The sequence below is a fragment of the Melospiza melodia genome, chromosome 3 (genome assembly GCF_035770615.1).
Source record: "Melospiza melodia melodia isolate bMelMel2 chromosome 3, bMelMel2.pri, whole genome shotgun sequence".
In the NCBI taxonomy this organism is placed as follows: Eukaryota; Metazoa; Chordata; class Aves; order Passeriformes; family Passerellidae; genus Melospiza; species Melospiza melodia.
Window position 1 is genome coordinate 30,895,767 of NC_086196.1, and position 14,670 is coordinate 30,910,436.

The window sequence follows — 14,670 nt, forward strand, 5'->3', positions numbered from 1 at the left end:
AGAGGACAGTAAATGAGAGGATATCAAAGCAGGGAAAAAAAAAATCTTTAAATAAAAATTTAGTTCATTCTTACTTTACAGAATATTTAAAAGCACCATAGCATTTTGCTGTCTGTTCTAAAAATGACCAAGAAGAGACTGGAATTACTTTAGCTGGTAACATAGAGAAAACTTTGTGAAGAAATAAATGCAAGCTAAGTAAAAGCAAAGTAATATTTTGTACACCACAACTATAATCAGAATCTGGCATTGGTTTATTCAAATTTTGCTTTCTTGGAAGCAAAGCTTACATGTTTGTAAACATCAAATTAAACATTGCTTAATTTTACAATTTCCTAAACAAATACTTTTTTACCCAGAAGGGTATATGCAGACCCATCTATTTGTGTCACAGTTCTCCTGTTCATCTGTGCTTCAATATTTTTAAAACAATTGGTTCCTGTACAATTTTTAATGGATCTTAAAAATTTCTTCCAATATTGTGCAAGTCATAGGCAAGGCCATTTTAAAGTGTGCACTTCCTTACATATTTTTTTATTAGTCCTTAACTAATGCAACTGTGAAAAACTATACATTTTCAGGAAAATGTTTATATTTTGGTCCTGTACTTAAAGACCTTCTATAATCAAGTTGTTTACATGAATTTGAACCACAAGCATGTACACAACAAAACCACTATACCAATGTTTCTTGGTCTATGCATAAAAAGTATGTCTTCTACTTACACTAAAACATACAAAAAATAAACTACAAAAATTGTTTACACTTGATTTCAGCAAAAAAAGCTTTCTTCAAGAAAAATGATTCTTTTTTTCAGCCATCAAAAAAGGAATGCAAGTAAACAATAAATACATGTGCTTTCTCCATATAGACATATTTACACTTGAGTCTTTGGCTTATGTTTAAGTTTCTTTATAAAGATCTTTATGTGATCCAGCCATCATTGCACATTAAAACAAAATAAGCCAGTTTTTCTTTTACTATATATAATATATATATGCAACACTTGAAACGTATAAAGAATGAACCTTACTATCAATCTGCACTGTTATTGTACTTTAACAATGTATCAAAAAGAAAAAAATTAATACCATATAGGAAATATTGATACATGCAACAGATGGTCGCTCTACTGTATCTGAGAGACGGCTGCATATACACACACGAGAAGGTCCTAATCTGAGCAAATCTCTTCTGACTCTGCTTTTCATTAAATAGTATTTATGTGGCACTAAATGTTCATACTGTATACAAGCATAGAAACAGATTGAGTTCTTTTATTAAGATACACAACTTCATAAGAAAAATACTTTGCATTTAAAATTTAAAATCCCTCCCACCCCCCTCTTCCTCTAAAATCTTTCTTCACAGGATCAAGAACTGTTGTCAAAACAGCTTATTGAGATTCATATATTTGGTGAACTTCGTCACATCCTTTCTGACTAAGAGGATTCCAGGTACTCCAGTGCAACATCATAGCAGAAACGATATTGCTCCTTTAAGGGGGAACAGAAAAAAAAGTTACATTAAAATCTAAAACCTTAGCAGCAATATCTATAACCAAGAACATTCTTTGCTAACTAGTAAACCAGACAGGCTTGGATTTTCTATTTTTCCCCCCTATTACACAAGTATATTACAGCTGTGATTTAAAAACTCAGCCTAACCAATGAAGGGGAAAAGGACCCTGGCCATGGAAAGTAATGATGTGCTTCTCTGATTTTTTCAGTCTCTGAATTGGTATATCAAACATGAAAAGCTCTCGTCTCAGTCAGAGCATTCTTGCAGCAAAAGCACCTTGACTCTGATACACCACTTCTACTTGAGTTAGCTGATATTGAGCAGCAACTGGTGCAGGACCCCAAGCAGCCCTGTGTCCAGAGCCCATTGGTACAGTCCCATTGATGTGGCATCCAAAAGATCAGATGAACATTTAAAAAAGAATTCAAAAATCTCATTGTAGTTATTATTTCTCCTCAACAGTTCTGCTGTTGAGAGCTGATACTGGGAGACAGAGATGAGGAAGGAGAGAGAAGAGGGGAAGAGGAGGAAGAAATAAAACCAAGGAAATTAATTTGATGTCTATTGTCCTTGGGACTTGAAAAATGAAATATGCCCTTGTGATTTATTTTTGTTTGCACGGGAAGACAGTGTGATGCATTAACAGGAAGTTGTGGAGATGTCTTAAAGGCTTTATTGCACTGCTCATTGTTATCTGATCCTGTTGGTGAATGTAGGGCACATGACACTGCTATATAGTGGTTTTCCTGGTTTGTTTTCTAACTAACAGCTCAACAGATTCTGCTGTTCAAGAGTTCTGAGTAAAAATCCATACAGTACAAACACATAACTAAAAAAAATACAGCAACTTCAGTGTAAAGCTGCAGTGGAATTCAGGACTATTTTGAAATGCAATACAGGTTTGTGGAGCATTTATCAAAAACAAACACAATTTACCTCAGCCTCCCTTTACAGTGACACAAAAAAATTTCCACGTGATCTGACCTGTTTTCCTGACAGCAGTGAACTGAAACTCAGGCAGCAATTCAATATGTTGTGTCTCAGATATCTATGGCACAGGAGAATGCAAAGCATGTGCAGCAAAAGCAGCAATACCTAGCTCAGTGTCTCTGCTGCCACAGCATGTTCTATTTGTTAACATATTAACCATCTTCCATATTTATGCGCTGGCAAGGGATGGAAGTGATGCACTATGATTAGGAGAATCATGTCACAGAAGCTATTTGATATTAAGCAAACACTGACACCTGAAAAAGGGGAATATGGGAAGAGGCAGATACAGCCATTTTGCACAACATGCAAGTTCACAGGGTCAGAAGCAATTTCCACTATGCGTTAACTAAAACATGTTTTTAATTTCAATTGGCATTCCTGATTTTTATGCTGTAGGCGGCCATCTGGCTGAAAAGTGACACTGGCAGCTGGCAGTGTGAGACTCAAATGGCAGGAACTTCCAAACACTATATAACCTGCTTTCATTCACCTACAAAAAGGAAAAACATCTATGTGGAAGAAGTTTTTAAGGACTTTCCAGTCCTTAATATTCAGTTTTTGTTGGAGAGGCAAACATTCAAATGGATAGGCACTCATACTGCATGCATAAATATTAACCAGAAGATTCAATGTTATTTTGAGTTCTGGCAATGTATGTATGGATATTTAATTTTGCAGTTTTGCTAATTCAGGCTCATATTGTTTGTATTAGTTTATTGTTTATATTGTTTATTATTTAACTGTTGGATTCAATGATCTTAAGGGTCTCTTCCAACCTAAATGATTTTATATATTTGTTTGCAACATACTAGATCCAAATGTTTGATTTCAAAGTTCTGAGGTATCATTTTGACTACTACATATCTGAGTAACAAAGACTGTCAGTATTCAATACAACTTTCAAAGCAGCAGTTTTTACTAAGGGGCAAAATATTCACAGCTCCAGCTAGGAATCTGTACTTCTCAGCTTAATTCTACCAAGGAGAAATGCCTTGCTCTCTAAAATTTCAAGGTAGCTTGTGTGAATGCAGCCTGCTGCAACTTCCTTTCAAACAAACCGGCTTATTTTGGGAGATTAAAGTGCATTCTGTTCACTCAGAATGCTTTCTGTGGAAAGCATGCAACTATGATGAGAAAGGTAGTGTAAAATGCTTAGCCTGTCCTCTCATGATGCTGACTTGCATTTACACAGTAGCTGTCCTTTCTTCTTCTGGCCCACAGTAGGTTTGCACTGGTTTTGTGGGCACAGGACTGAAAACACAGCTCATGCAACGAGGCAGCCTCTGGCTCCCTGGCAGTTTGCAGGAACCCTGCGGGGCTGGTGCTTACCGGAGTTTCTACCATGTTGGGCTTGCTGTTCCTCAAGGTCTTCACGGCGTGGAAAACGTCCACCACATTCTGCCTTTTCACCATCTCAACCACGATGCCGATGGCACAGAACATCCCGCTCCGGCCACCGCCGTTTCTGTAGGCAAGGAAAAGAGAGTTAAGTGCCACTGTGGTCTAAGACAGCATCCAAAACTTCCATTTCAGTTCTTTCAAAATAGCACTCATTTCAGTTCTTTCCCTCTGTAAGCACGAGTGATTCCTGAGTCCCAGAGGGAGACCAGACTTTAGCAATCTCTTTGCAGCTCCAGGGGGTTTGGTCTAAGACATTTACTTTTTCTGACCTTCCTCTCAATTACTGCTTTTGAATTCTGCCCTTACAGCACATCATGCTGCCCAACTATGTTTTAAGTCTAAGTTACACATGCAGTAGAAATAATTTTTAAAAAACCCCTAAAACTAAATTCAATGGCAAGTAGTTAGAAATAATAAAAACAGATTCAATGCCAAGTACATTTTCCATTTACTTCTGGAAAGACACTCACTTAACTTATGAAAGGAGGATTATTCAACCAGATATGCTAAGGCATCACTGATTTAATAACTTGTTGACCTTTGGGGACACTCCTGAACTATTTTAATCTAATTTCAAAGAAATTAAGGTAGGTGTTTCTTCTTATTAATTTTGAAGTGGTATAAGCAGAAACAGGTCACTAGTTAGATCTGAACATTTAAACAGAGGTCTTTTCTTCAGAGTAAGGAGACAGATTGACTACTCTCTGCTTAGGGAGAAGAAGATACCATCTTTTCAAAACTCCCAAACTAACTCCCATTTAGGTGTCAAGTAAGCAGCCAGCAGCCATTTACCAACAATAGTTTTAGTATGGTGTGCTGTAATAGAGCTTTTTTTCAGATTTCATATATCCATAGTTTTCAGTTTAAATCTCTCAAAATACTGTAGGTTTCCCTTTTGAGAAAAAATGTAGCAAATTCTGTGTAAAACAGACATAAAATCCCCCAATTTGGCACCTATAAAAGACTTCCTTACTGAAACCAGGCAGAAGAAATAGATCTGTACATGTCTTGCACCTGAAAATCATGCTATTATGCACAGGTGACAGTATACACAGTATCACACTCAAAATACTCATTCCTTGACCTGACACAGAAAAATCCAAAGGCTGAACAAAAGCCTACAGTGATAGGCAGTGGTACTTCTTTTTTTTTTTTTTTTTTTCATTAGAAAAGTAACAGGTGCAGGTGCAAAAGAAGGTATCCATAAGAACACTGTTTAAATTAAAACCAAGAATTCATTTATAAGAATTTATTTGAAGAGCAGCAGTTGACTTTCTCCAAGTTACTCACAGGCAATGGATGATGGTCCGGCCCTCCCCTTCTTCACATTCCTCTTGCCATTTTTCAACCTGGAGAATTAACTTCAGGAAAGATCTCTTGGAAGCTGGTACATCTCTATGAGAAGCCCATCCCAAATACTGGAATTGCTGCACCATCAGATAGCCCTCTTGCGGCTGAGGAAAATCAAAGAGATTTAGGTCAAAATGGCACCTTTACATCTTGGTTTAGGAAACCAAAGCATAAAACTAGCATGAAACCTAGGTGTTTATATTATGGAGATTTTAAGGTGTGTAAATTGCATGGTATGGCCTCCTGGAATTTCTACCACCTGAGCTAAAGGAAAATGTCAGAAAAGGGTAAAAAAGGAAACTATATTGAAGACCACATCACAGTTTATTGATCACAAATGTAACCTGTCCTGAATTCTAAATCAACAAATACCGTAGATTCCATAGATTCTATATGCCAAGATTGCTTAGCAATCAATCAATTTAAAACATCACTATTAAATTCTTAGACTCACAGAAATAGAGGGAGATACATTTGGCCCCTACTCAAGAACTGACCCCATTAAAAATGAACGACAAGTAATACTGGTGCACAAACATGACTACTGTCCTTGAAGTCTTCCCTTTGTGCCAGACTATAATAATCATGACAGCCTTGCTGCCAGTCTCTGAGCCTTCCACGTGCTAGATGTGACACGGGGAGAGCTTTGAATAGAATTTGACTGTCACAAGAAAGGCCCCAATAACAGGAAGAATAAATACTCTATCTACTTTCTTGAAGCTGAAGATGACAAGTAGGAATGTGGATTTTAGAAAAGTAACAACAGAGCAGAGAGATTTTTAAAAGCAAGGCTTATGAGCAAAAGGACATAGGAGACAAAGAGAAGAGTAGAAAATCAAAGCATCACAAAAAAAGAAGAAATGGAAAAAATAAAATAAGAAAAAAAAAAAAGAGGAAGTCTCAAAATACAAGAAAAAAGCGCGATGGCGTAATATTTGCCAGTGTGCCCACACCTTTGTTTCCTGTAGTTTCCAAAAACAGCTGAAAATGTTTTTTGTAATTCTGAATATAAGCAAAAAAAAAAAAAATGAATAAAATACTAGCCACATGGAAAGTTATCTTTGCCCTCTGATAAATGAAAATGTGACAAAAATAAAAGAAAACAAAAATAAAACAAAACACATGAAAGATCTTTGCGTACACAGTAATTATTTTTCACCACAGTTATCTTTCAAGATTAATGAGAGTTAAACATATACTCAAGATACACTAGAAATCATGATAAGTTCAGTATTGGATGAATCATAAAAAGCAGTCATGGCAGTCACGGTAAGTAAAATAGGGATTGCTGGTTAATTGTGCGTAGACTGGTGGCACAAGTGTCTGTAACTTTTTGTGGTGGGAAATATAAATAAGCAATTCATAGAGGTGAGCTAAAGAGGAAACACTGTATGGCAAACAGGGTTTAAGAAGATGCTGCAAGAGTGTGGAACACTATGAGACAATAAAAAGATAAGATGGTCTAAGGTATGAAAGAGCTGACAAGAGTGCAAGAGTGGCACTGCTACTGGAGTTGAGAAAAAGATGGTAACTGTAGGTTGAGGCACAGTGGTGGCAGAACCCACTAGAGGCAGAGGAATTTTCAGGGTTTTATCACACTCTGCTTTGCAGGGTGCCACAGTCTGCCTTTCCTGTTGTGGTTTTCACAACTTAGGCTGAGAAGGTGCTGGTTGTAAAATCAGCCTCAGTGTTTCTGTTCGTGATTCACCACAGAAAACATTTTACCAAAGCTAAGAATTTAATACCTGTCAATACACATTCATTACAGAGATATTTCTTTTACTGTACACCAAACAGAATACAGAATACTTCTCACACATCAGGGATGAATGTCTCAGAACAACATCCATTCACCTTAAAGCTCTCTCTGCTTATTGCAGAAAAGTACTGCAGCTGTAGAAAAGTACTAGAAATCAGTATTAGCTACTGATACTTGACTTTTTTCTGGATAATGTCTTATGAACATTAGTACTTTACTATTATTAAAAATGAAAAAGCACAAGAGCCAAGAGAGCATGAAAAATGAAATATTTTTCTGTCACATTTTGTTAGAATAATCCTTACTCTTGTTAGATTGCATATCCTGAAAATTCTGTTTATGACGTCGCAGTCCATGGAACACGACATGCATTCTACTTGGATGGGGCCGTACCGCAGTATCCCTTCCTCGGGCCAGTATTGTGGGCAACCCTGTGACAGAGCAAAACATCCATAGTTAAATGGTAAATTACAACTCAAGCATTGCCTTATTCCACTGCAGACATCTCACCTAACCTTTACTGAGCAACTAGTGTTGATTAGTTGCTGTAGAGCAGAGAATAATTGTAAAGTCATGCACTGCTCCACATTTTCATTATGTGGTTAATCCAGAATGATTAAAGCATGTGACGGTACATGGAAAACTCGAGCTCCAAACTAACCTGTGCTAAGTCGACTTCATTTAACATCACAAGAGAAGTACAGCCATAGTCGTACACTAATCTCCAGAAATCTTTCACAGTGTTTGGTAAAGGATGTTGTGTGACGATAAAAGCTGCTGGCTGCCTGTAGCTCTGTAAAGGCAAACAATTTTGTTAGTACCGCTATGGGAAGTACTTAAATTCTACTGAAACAGAATAAAACATAAAAATGGAACAAAGATGTGAGAGAAGTTGCTTCCTATATCACTGAGGATGTAAATGTTAAAAACATATTATCATCTCCAATAAAGACAAAGAGGTTACTCTGCTCAGGGTTACAGAACAAGCCCTGTGTTTTTACACTCAGATATGCTCTGGGCACTGAAGAGGTTCTTTGTGGCTCTGTTGAGTTGAGGAAACTGCTCTAGGTTCTGTGTCCAGGAGCCCAGCAGGGAACCTTCACCCAATGATGCAGTGAGGGCTGCAGAGGTCTCAGAAGGTCTCTCCAGAGCAGCTTTTATGTGAACTCTGCCACTGCACTAAGCTCAATCCCAAAGTCTGTTTCACACTGCACAGCCACAGGGACACCCACAGAACTGACTTTTGGGATCACTGGGACCCATTTCCAGCAGAAAACAGAAGTTCAACAGCAAAATCCTATTTCCTGCCATAACCACAGGTTCCATTTTCTGTATGCTGTGTTACACACAACTGCAAATAGGGACTCCCAGCCTTGCACGTAACTGAGACGCAGCTAACAGTGGAAGGGCTACTTTCCTGCTGTGGATGTATTATGAGCAGCAAGCAGAAGAGGAGAGATCAGAAGTCTTTTGCAGGCAATTTGTAACCGTCCATGGAAAAGTAAATTAACCCAGGAGAAAGACCTGGTAGGGCAGATAAACCACTTTTGCTGTGGAAGCTTGCTTATTTGAAGATTGATCTAAGGGATTGTTACGCACAATGTATCGACATACCTTCCAATAACTTATTGTTAATGTCTTTAACATCAGTACTTGCTTGACAAGAGATTAAGGAGGTGGCTGATTTTATTAATATAGATTTTTTTTTTACTTTTTCTAATGCAGGAAGGATGTTGGGGTACTAGCAGTTCATGTCCCACTTCCTAGAACTGCCCAGGGACAACACAGGGACAACCAATTTTTATTCTTTCCTTGTACTTTTAAGAAATAAAACAAGTCCTAGCTGTTTCCCATAATTTATCATGTTTCTCCAAAGAAAGATAAGGGGCAAGTTCCTCTTTCAGTTTTGTTATTGAAATCACTTTTTCTTGTCCAGGAGTAGTTCCTCTTCTCTGAATAAATCAGTCTTAAAATAAACCATCAGAAGAGAAAAGGCAAAAAAAAAAAAAAAAAAAAAGATTGTGTTACCCAAAATTTTAACCTTTTACTTGTAACCTTGTTATATGCCTTCATTGTAATATAATATCTTTTATTTCTGCTGTTGTTTTTCCTTTTATAAGTACCATTTCTGCCTTTTCTAATTTGCCTCTGATTGCCAATCCATTAATATATTGCTTGGCTCATGTTCTGCCTGCTGTTGCACACTCAAGAGTCCTCCAGCCCCCCACAGCCTGTGTTGCCTTTCTTTCACCCCAAACCACACTCCTCAATGCAGCTTTGTTGGCTGGTTCATAGCACATCAATTTTATCCAGGTGCTTAATGCCATTTTAACTGCAATTCTAAATAATTTTTGCTGGCAGAATTCTGTTCAGTGCTCTAATTCATCTGTTCAGCCCCCAGTGATACATTGGTCTTACACACACTACTCCTCTATTTTTTTCTTTTTGACACAATAAGCTGGTTGTGAGATTAGGGACTGCATTTTGCTATCAGTTTGTTTCCTGCCCTAGCTCAGGCAGAACTCAAGGATGACTATACCAATCAGTGTTGATGATTTCTGCTGCTATTTGCCATTTTATTTCAGCATCTCTCCTTGACATGGCAGTTTCTGATAGCATTTCATTTTTGAAGAAGGGGAGATGCTCCTGGAAATCAGGCCACTTATTTAAGCATTTACTGTAAAAGTGGCTTTAGGAGCCTAACTTTGGAAATGCTAATGGGAGGCACAGGAAGGTGTCTGGAAGCACATGAACTGCTTTATTGATCAGACAAATATAAGCAGGTTCAACTCCATTTTTCCCATTAATTCCCCTTTTCCCCTGACAGTACTTCTGTTACTCAGACTTCAACTTTAAAGAGCAGCTACTCAAAATATAACCAAACTCCTGAATCCTATACTCTATACCCAAACATGCCAAGAAAACTATTTTTTCTTCCTCTGTTGCTCCCGCCTCAGTATAGAAAGACTTTTTTATGAAATAGTGATAGTAACCTCATGTTCAGATACATAACATTTACTTCCTAACAAACAGCAGATTTTTGAGATCCTGCTGAGATTTGAGATTTGGAGGTCTGGACACTAGAGCTTTATATAATGCTGTTAAAAAGGTGAGATTTCCAGTGGGTCCCACAAGGATACCAAAGACTAAAGATAACTAACCTTCTGAACAAAACCAGAAGCTGGTGGGGCTTTTTATCTTCTCCCCCCACCCTTCCTCATTAGGACTGTTTTACTGGGCACTGCCGCCACAGAATTACCCTTTCTTAAGCCAGCAAGTGCTCTCTCTCACATTACAGGGCTTTCCATGGCACGCTATGCAGACAAAGAAGGTAGTCTCTTACGTCCATAAGAGCAGCATTGATGTAGTTGCTGCTCTCCCCATCAATAGTAATTAAGAAAGGCAGACATCTGTCAGGTGGCAGCATATCCATGAAGCGGTTCTTGTCGTGGTTCCTTGGCAAGCAGGCGATGCTGCAGTCCTCCGCCTGCAGGCGAGGGGTCACAGAATTCAGGGTCTAAGGGAAAGAGGACGCTTGTTTTAGCACGCTGAGCTAAAACACATGGGACTCAGGAGCCCCAGGTTTTACTGTAAAATATTGCAATATGAGAAAACACGAGGCATTAGCAAGAAGACATTAGTAAATGCAAGCTCCTCTCTGTTTGTTGGACATTCTGGGGCTTTGCAAGGGGGGGTGAAGCTGCGGGTATTAAAGGCACTCCATGTACCACTGAACACATTCCACGTGACACCGTCCCTTCAGAAAGGAATAAAACAAAGAGGATCCTTTGGAGCTCTAAAAAGCTATGCCTTAAATGTGCAAATGCAAGCCAGAACTCTCTCTGGCTCCAACTCAATGGTCTTTATTTCAGAATGATATTTACTACAATTTTATTAAAAGGAGGATATTCTGTATTTAAAACAATTTTGTGAAGCACATAAACATGGGTGCTTTAAATGTATCTAGAGGCAAAAAAATTGTTGTCACATCAAGAGTTAGTAGGAACTGTGAATACCTGAAACTCATCTTTGAGATGCGAAGAGTTTGTCTGAGAGTCTATTCTAATCATATCAAAATAAGCAGCTTTGAATTCACAGACAGGAATGGCAGTTTCTCCACACAAGCAAGCTTCTAGAATGGCATCGTGAATAAAGATGTACTGCTCCTGTCAAATTAGGAAAAGAAACAAAAATTGCAACCATTTAAAACCAACAGATCCTTTCCTTCTTTTAGCATAAACAGGCCTACTTCACACTCTTAAACCCATTCAAAGTACTGTCCATCAATACATTAAATAATGCTTTAATATAAACAGTCTTGTTCTTATTGAGGTGCAGTGAACAAGGATGTTTCCTTCAGGACCAATTTAAATTCAGTAAAACTTAACAGAACAGGGATAGTAATTTATTTAAGAGATTTCCAGTTTTCTTGTAGTGCTTGTGGGTTTCTGTGCATATGCCAAAGGCTTGTTTGCTTTATCAATTTTTTTAAATAGCTTTTAAGCTTCTGATGTTAGTAGAAAGTGTAAATTGCTTCAAGCACTACTAGTGTGATTAGCAAGTATTTGGCATGCTGCATTCTCCTTATGCATGTGCAAGCTAGTGCATCAGTTGCCTCATACTTGGCTCTAGACCAATAATAAATTCCAGTGAGTTCAAACAGAAGCACCAATTCTTCTCATTTTTACTAACTTTCCTTGTGAGAGCCTGAGTCCTGGATAACTGCATTACTATTTCAGTTAGGCCTCCTGTCAATTTTTACACAAAATGCCCATTATATTTACTCACCCTGAGAGCAATAGATGTAAACCTTTTCTAGAACTGCACCAGCCTCACGTAGCTATTGTGCAACAAGGCCCTTAAAAGCACAAAATTTAACATGTGTCTGTAAAAGCAGCACATGTGCAATGACCACAGTCATCTTCTGGCTCCATAGCCTTATCCATACAGCTATGGAGCTATTGTTGATTGTATGACCACCACAAGAACTTGATGCAATGACAGTGTGTTTTGCTATGCAAGCATGAACATCTGAGAAAAGGTGAGAGGTAAGAGGCAAAAGGGAGAGAAAGGAATAATAGTAGATGTGTTAATTCACATGCAAGTGCAGATTAGACTGGGAGGGTTAAAGGAGTCACACTGAAACACTCCACCCCATGCACTTCCCAAAGGTTAATGGGCCTGTAGCAGGAGTAGTTGACCAGGACCATCTATTGTTCATTGACAAGTTCAACCTATTGGCATAAGTTGCAGCATGGAGTAAAAACTGCACCAAATTACACTGACATGTTTGTCTGCCATCTGCAGAGATTACCATGAGGTCACAGGTGAAATAACATCTCAGGTACATGTCCTTATAGAGGGCAAGAGAGAGAAGTGGTGAACCACTTCAGGTTATTTGCTAATATAAACCAATCACCTGTGTTTCTTTGGAAGCTCAGTGGTACTCTGGTGGCAGAGTGGGAGCTGTTAGAACTTTATTCCTAAGGCAATGGTTTTATTGTGAAGCTGCTGAAGGCGTGTTAAAAGACCAAGAGTAAAAACATGGAAAAGATTCACAGCAAGGTTAATAAAACAAAAACAGAATTGAAAAGAGAGTGTGAAATGGACATAAAGTTCACCAGTCAATTTATAGATAAAGTGACTGAGGTTTGTCTAAAACAAGTGTCAGCCTGCTGAAATTCCACCTTTGGGATCCTGGGATTGCTAATACCAGAGCTGGGGAGAGATATCCCAGATATGTCAAAGGTAAGGTCTTCCCTGAAAAGTCCTCCTTTCTTTCCTTTTGTTACCTAGTTAGGAGGGCACTTGTTTCTGGGCAGACTACAAGAGTTGCCAGATTTGTTGCACCACCCTGGTTCTGGGTGCTTTTACACTCAGCAATTGTCCCCAGTGGAGGCACCCCCTCGACAGGGCCACCACCTGTTCACTTTGCAGTGTCACAGTGAAATCCTGACCCAGAACGTTTCAAAAAGCATCAGGTGCTTCAAAGGCAAACTGCTGTACCTCAGTTTGTACCATGTTGATGCGCCGGGACCGCAGAGCTTTGACACAGTTGTAGATATCCACAACCCCTTCTCTTTCTGCCATATCCAACATGATATCAATCACAATATAACAGCCTGTCCGTCCAGCACCAGCGCTGAAAAGAATCAGTAAATACTGTTAGGAATAGCCCCAGAAAAACATCCACAAACTTCACAACCATTATTGAGAGAATTGCACAAAATCATTCCATTTCTTATCACAACCACCATCTAATTTTTATATTCTCTCCTTCTCATCATAATGTCCTTTAAATCTTTTGATGTGTTCAAAACAAAAATTTTCTATCACATTTGATTCACTAAGTAACAGCAAAAAAAATGTTTATTCCTTTTATCACCCAGATCAATACTTAAATTAAAAAGTTAGTTTAACTGAAATCTGAAGATTGATTAAACTTATGCACTTCAGAATATTATAGATCTTGTTTTTCTTTAATAAGACTAAGAACGATTTTTAAATGATCTATTACAATAAGAAACTCAAATGTATGCTTTACCAGGCAAGTTCCAAGCTTGTTCAGACAGCACATTTAACAATATCCAGAAGATTCACTTATGATTTATTTTGGCTTTACATAAAGCTCGGGACAATTTTTGCACAGTGAATTATTGTAATCTGTAAAGGCTGAGTAACTTTATCTACAAAATGTAATTAAACATTTGACTAAAATACTTAGGTAAATCAAACATTTGTAGAAAGCAAATTCTATTTGCCAAAGGATGGTGTCCCAACAACATAACCTTGCAAAATCTGCACAGGAGAAACCTTCTGTATTTGTTGCCACTAACCTCATTCCATCTTTCAACATCTAGTTGCTTACTTTGCTTTAAATTAATAATCTGTTAGGACATTATATGCAACACCAAGCTATCAAAGCACAGGTATCTACACTCATTCTCAAATGCTGTCACAAAATTGTTGAAGGCTACCTAACATGATAGCCTGAAGTATCATGATTTAGTTGGTGCAGCTGTTGCAGGGGAAAGAAAATCTCAGACTATTCTATTTAAGAAAAGAATCTGTTTTTTTTCAAACATTGCTGTAGACAGCCAAATCCTACTGCAGTGTGAATTAGGCAATTCAGAAAGGGAAGAACAAAAACAGAGCACTTCAAAATGATGGATGCTTCAGAAGAGACTGCTGTAAATACCCATATAAACAGTTGTGAAAAATACAAATCTATGCCTTTGGTACGCACCTGCAATGGACAACAATAGGCCCTGCACTAGGAGGGTTGGATAATTTGACTCTCCGTATAAAGGAAAGCAGTCCTGTGGCATTGTAAGGAACTCCATGGTCTGGCCAGCCAGTGAAATGAAACTGTTTAACTTCACGGATTTCATTGTAGCCTCTCTGTAAAAGGCAAAAAAAAAAGGTTATGAAATTCGAAGTGTTTCATAGACTAGGTATTATCTAGCTCAAATAATGATCACACATATTGGTAGAATCTACATGCAGTTTTCATCATTTCATCAATTATTTAAAGCAATGATCCATAGAAGCTTAGAGATGCTATTTTAATGTTGAAGTTTGTAATTTTCACTTTAGGTATTAGGTATGGTAGTTTTGCTGCGCTGAAGATATTTTTCTAATAGACT

General features: G+C 38.0%; 1 protein-coding gene across 7 annotated transcripts in view; it reads right to left on the reverse strand.

The window, feature by feature from the left end:
* Positions 1-231: 231 nt before the first annotated feature.
* PTPRK (protein tyrosine phosphatase receptor type K) overlaps positions 232-14,670 on the reverse strand; it is a 312,897-nt gene continuing 298,458 nt past the window's right edge. For all 7 annotated transcript variants that reach the window (XM_063151154.1, XM_063151149.1, XM_063151153.1 and 4 more), the window contains 9 exons: positions 14,271-14,425; positions 13,031-13,166; positions 11,041-11,190; positions 10,368-10,541; positions 7,686-7,817; positions 7,330-7,455; positions 5,206-5,369; positions 3,844-3,979; positions 232-1,496 (listed from right to left, as the gene is read on the reverse strand). In XM_063151154.1, coding sequence (XP_063007224.1) covers positions 1,443-1,496; positions 3,844-3,979; positions 5,206-5,369; positions 7,330-7,455; positions 7,686-7,817; positions 10,368-10,541; positions 11,041-11,190; positions 13,031-13,166; positions 14,271-14,425 — 1,227 coding nt within the window. In that variant the 3' untranslated portion in view covers positions 232-1,442. The remainder of the gene's footprint in view (positions 1,497-3,843; positions 3,980-5,205; positions 5,370-7,329; positions 7,456-7,685; positions 7,818-10,367; positions 10,542-11,040; positions 11,191-13,030; positions 13,167-14,270; positions 14,426-14,670) is intronic.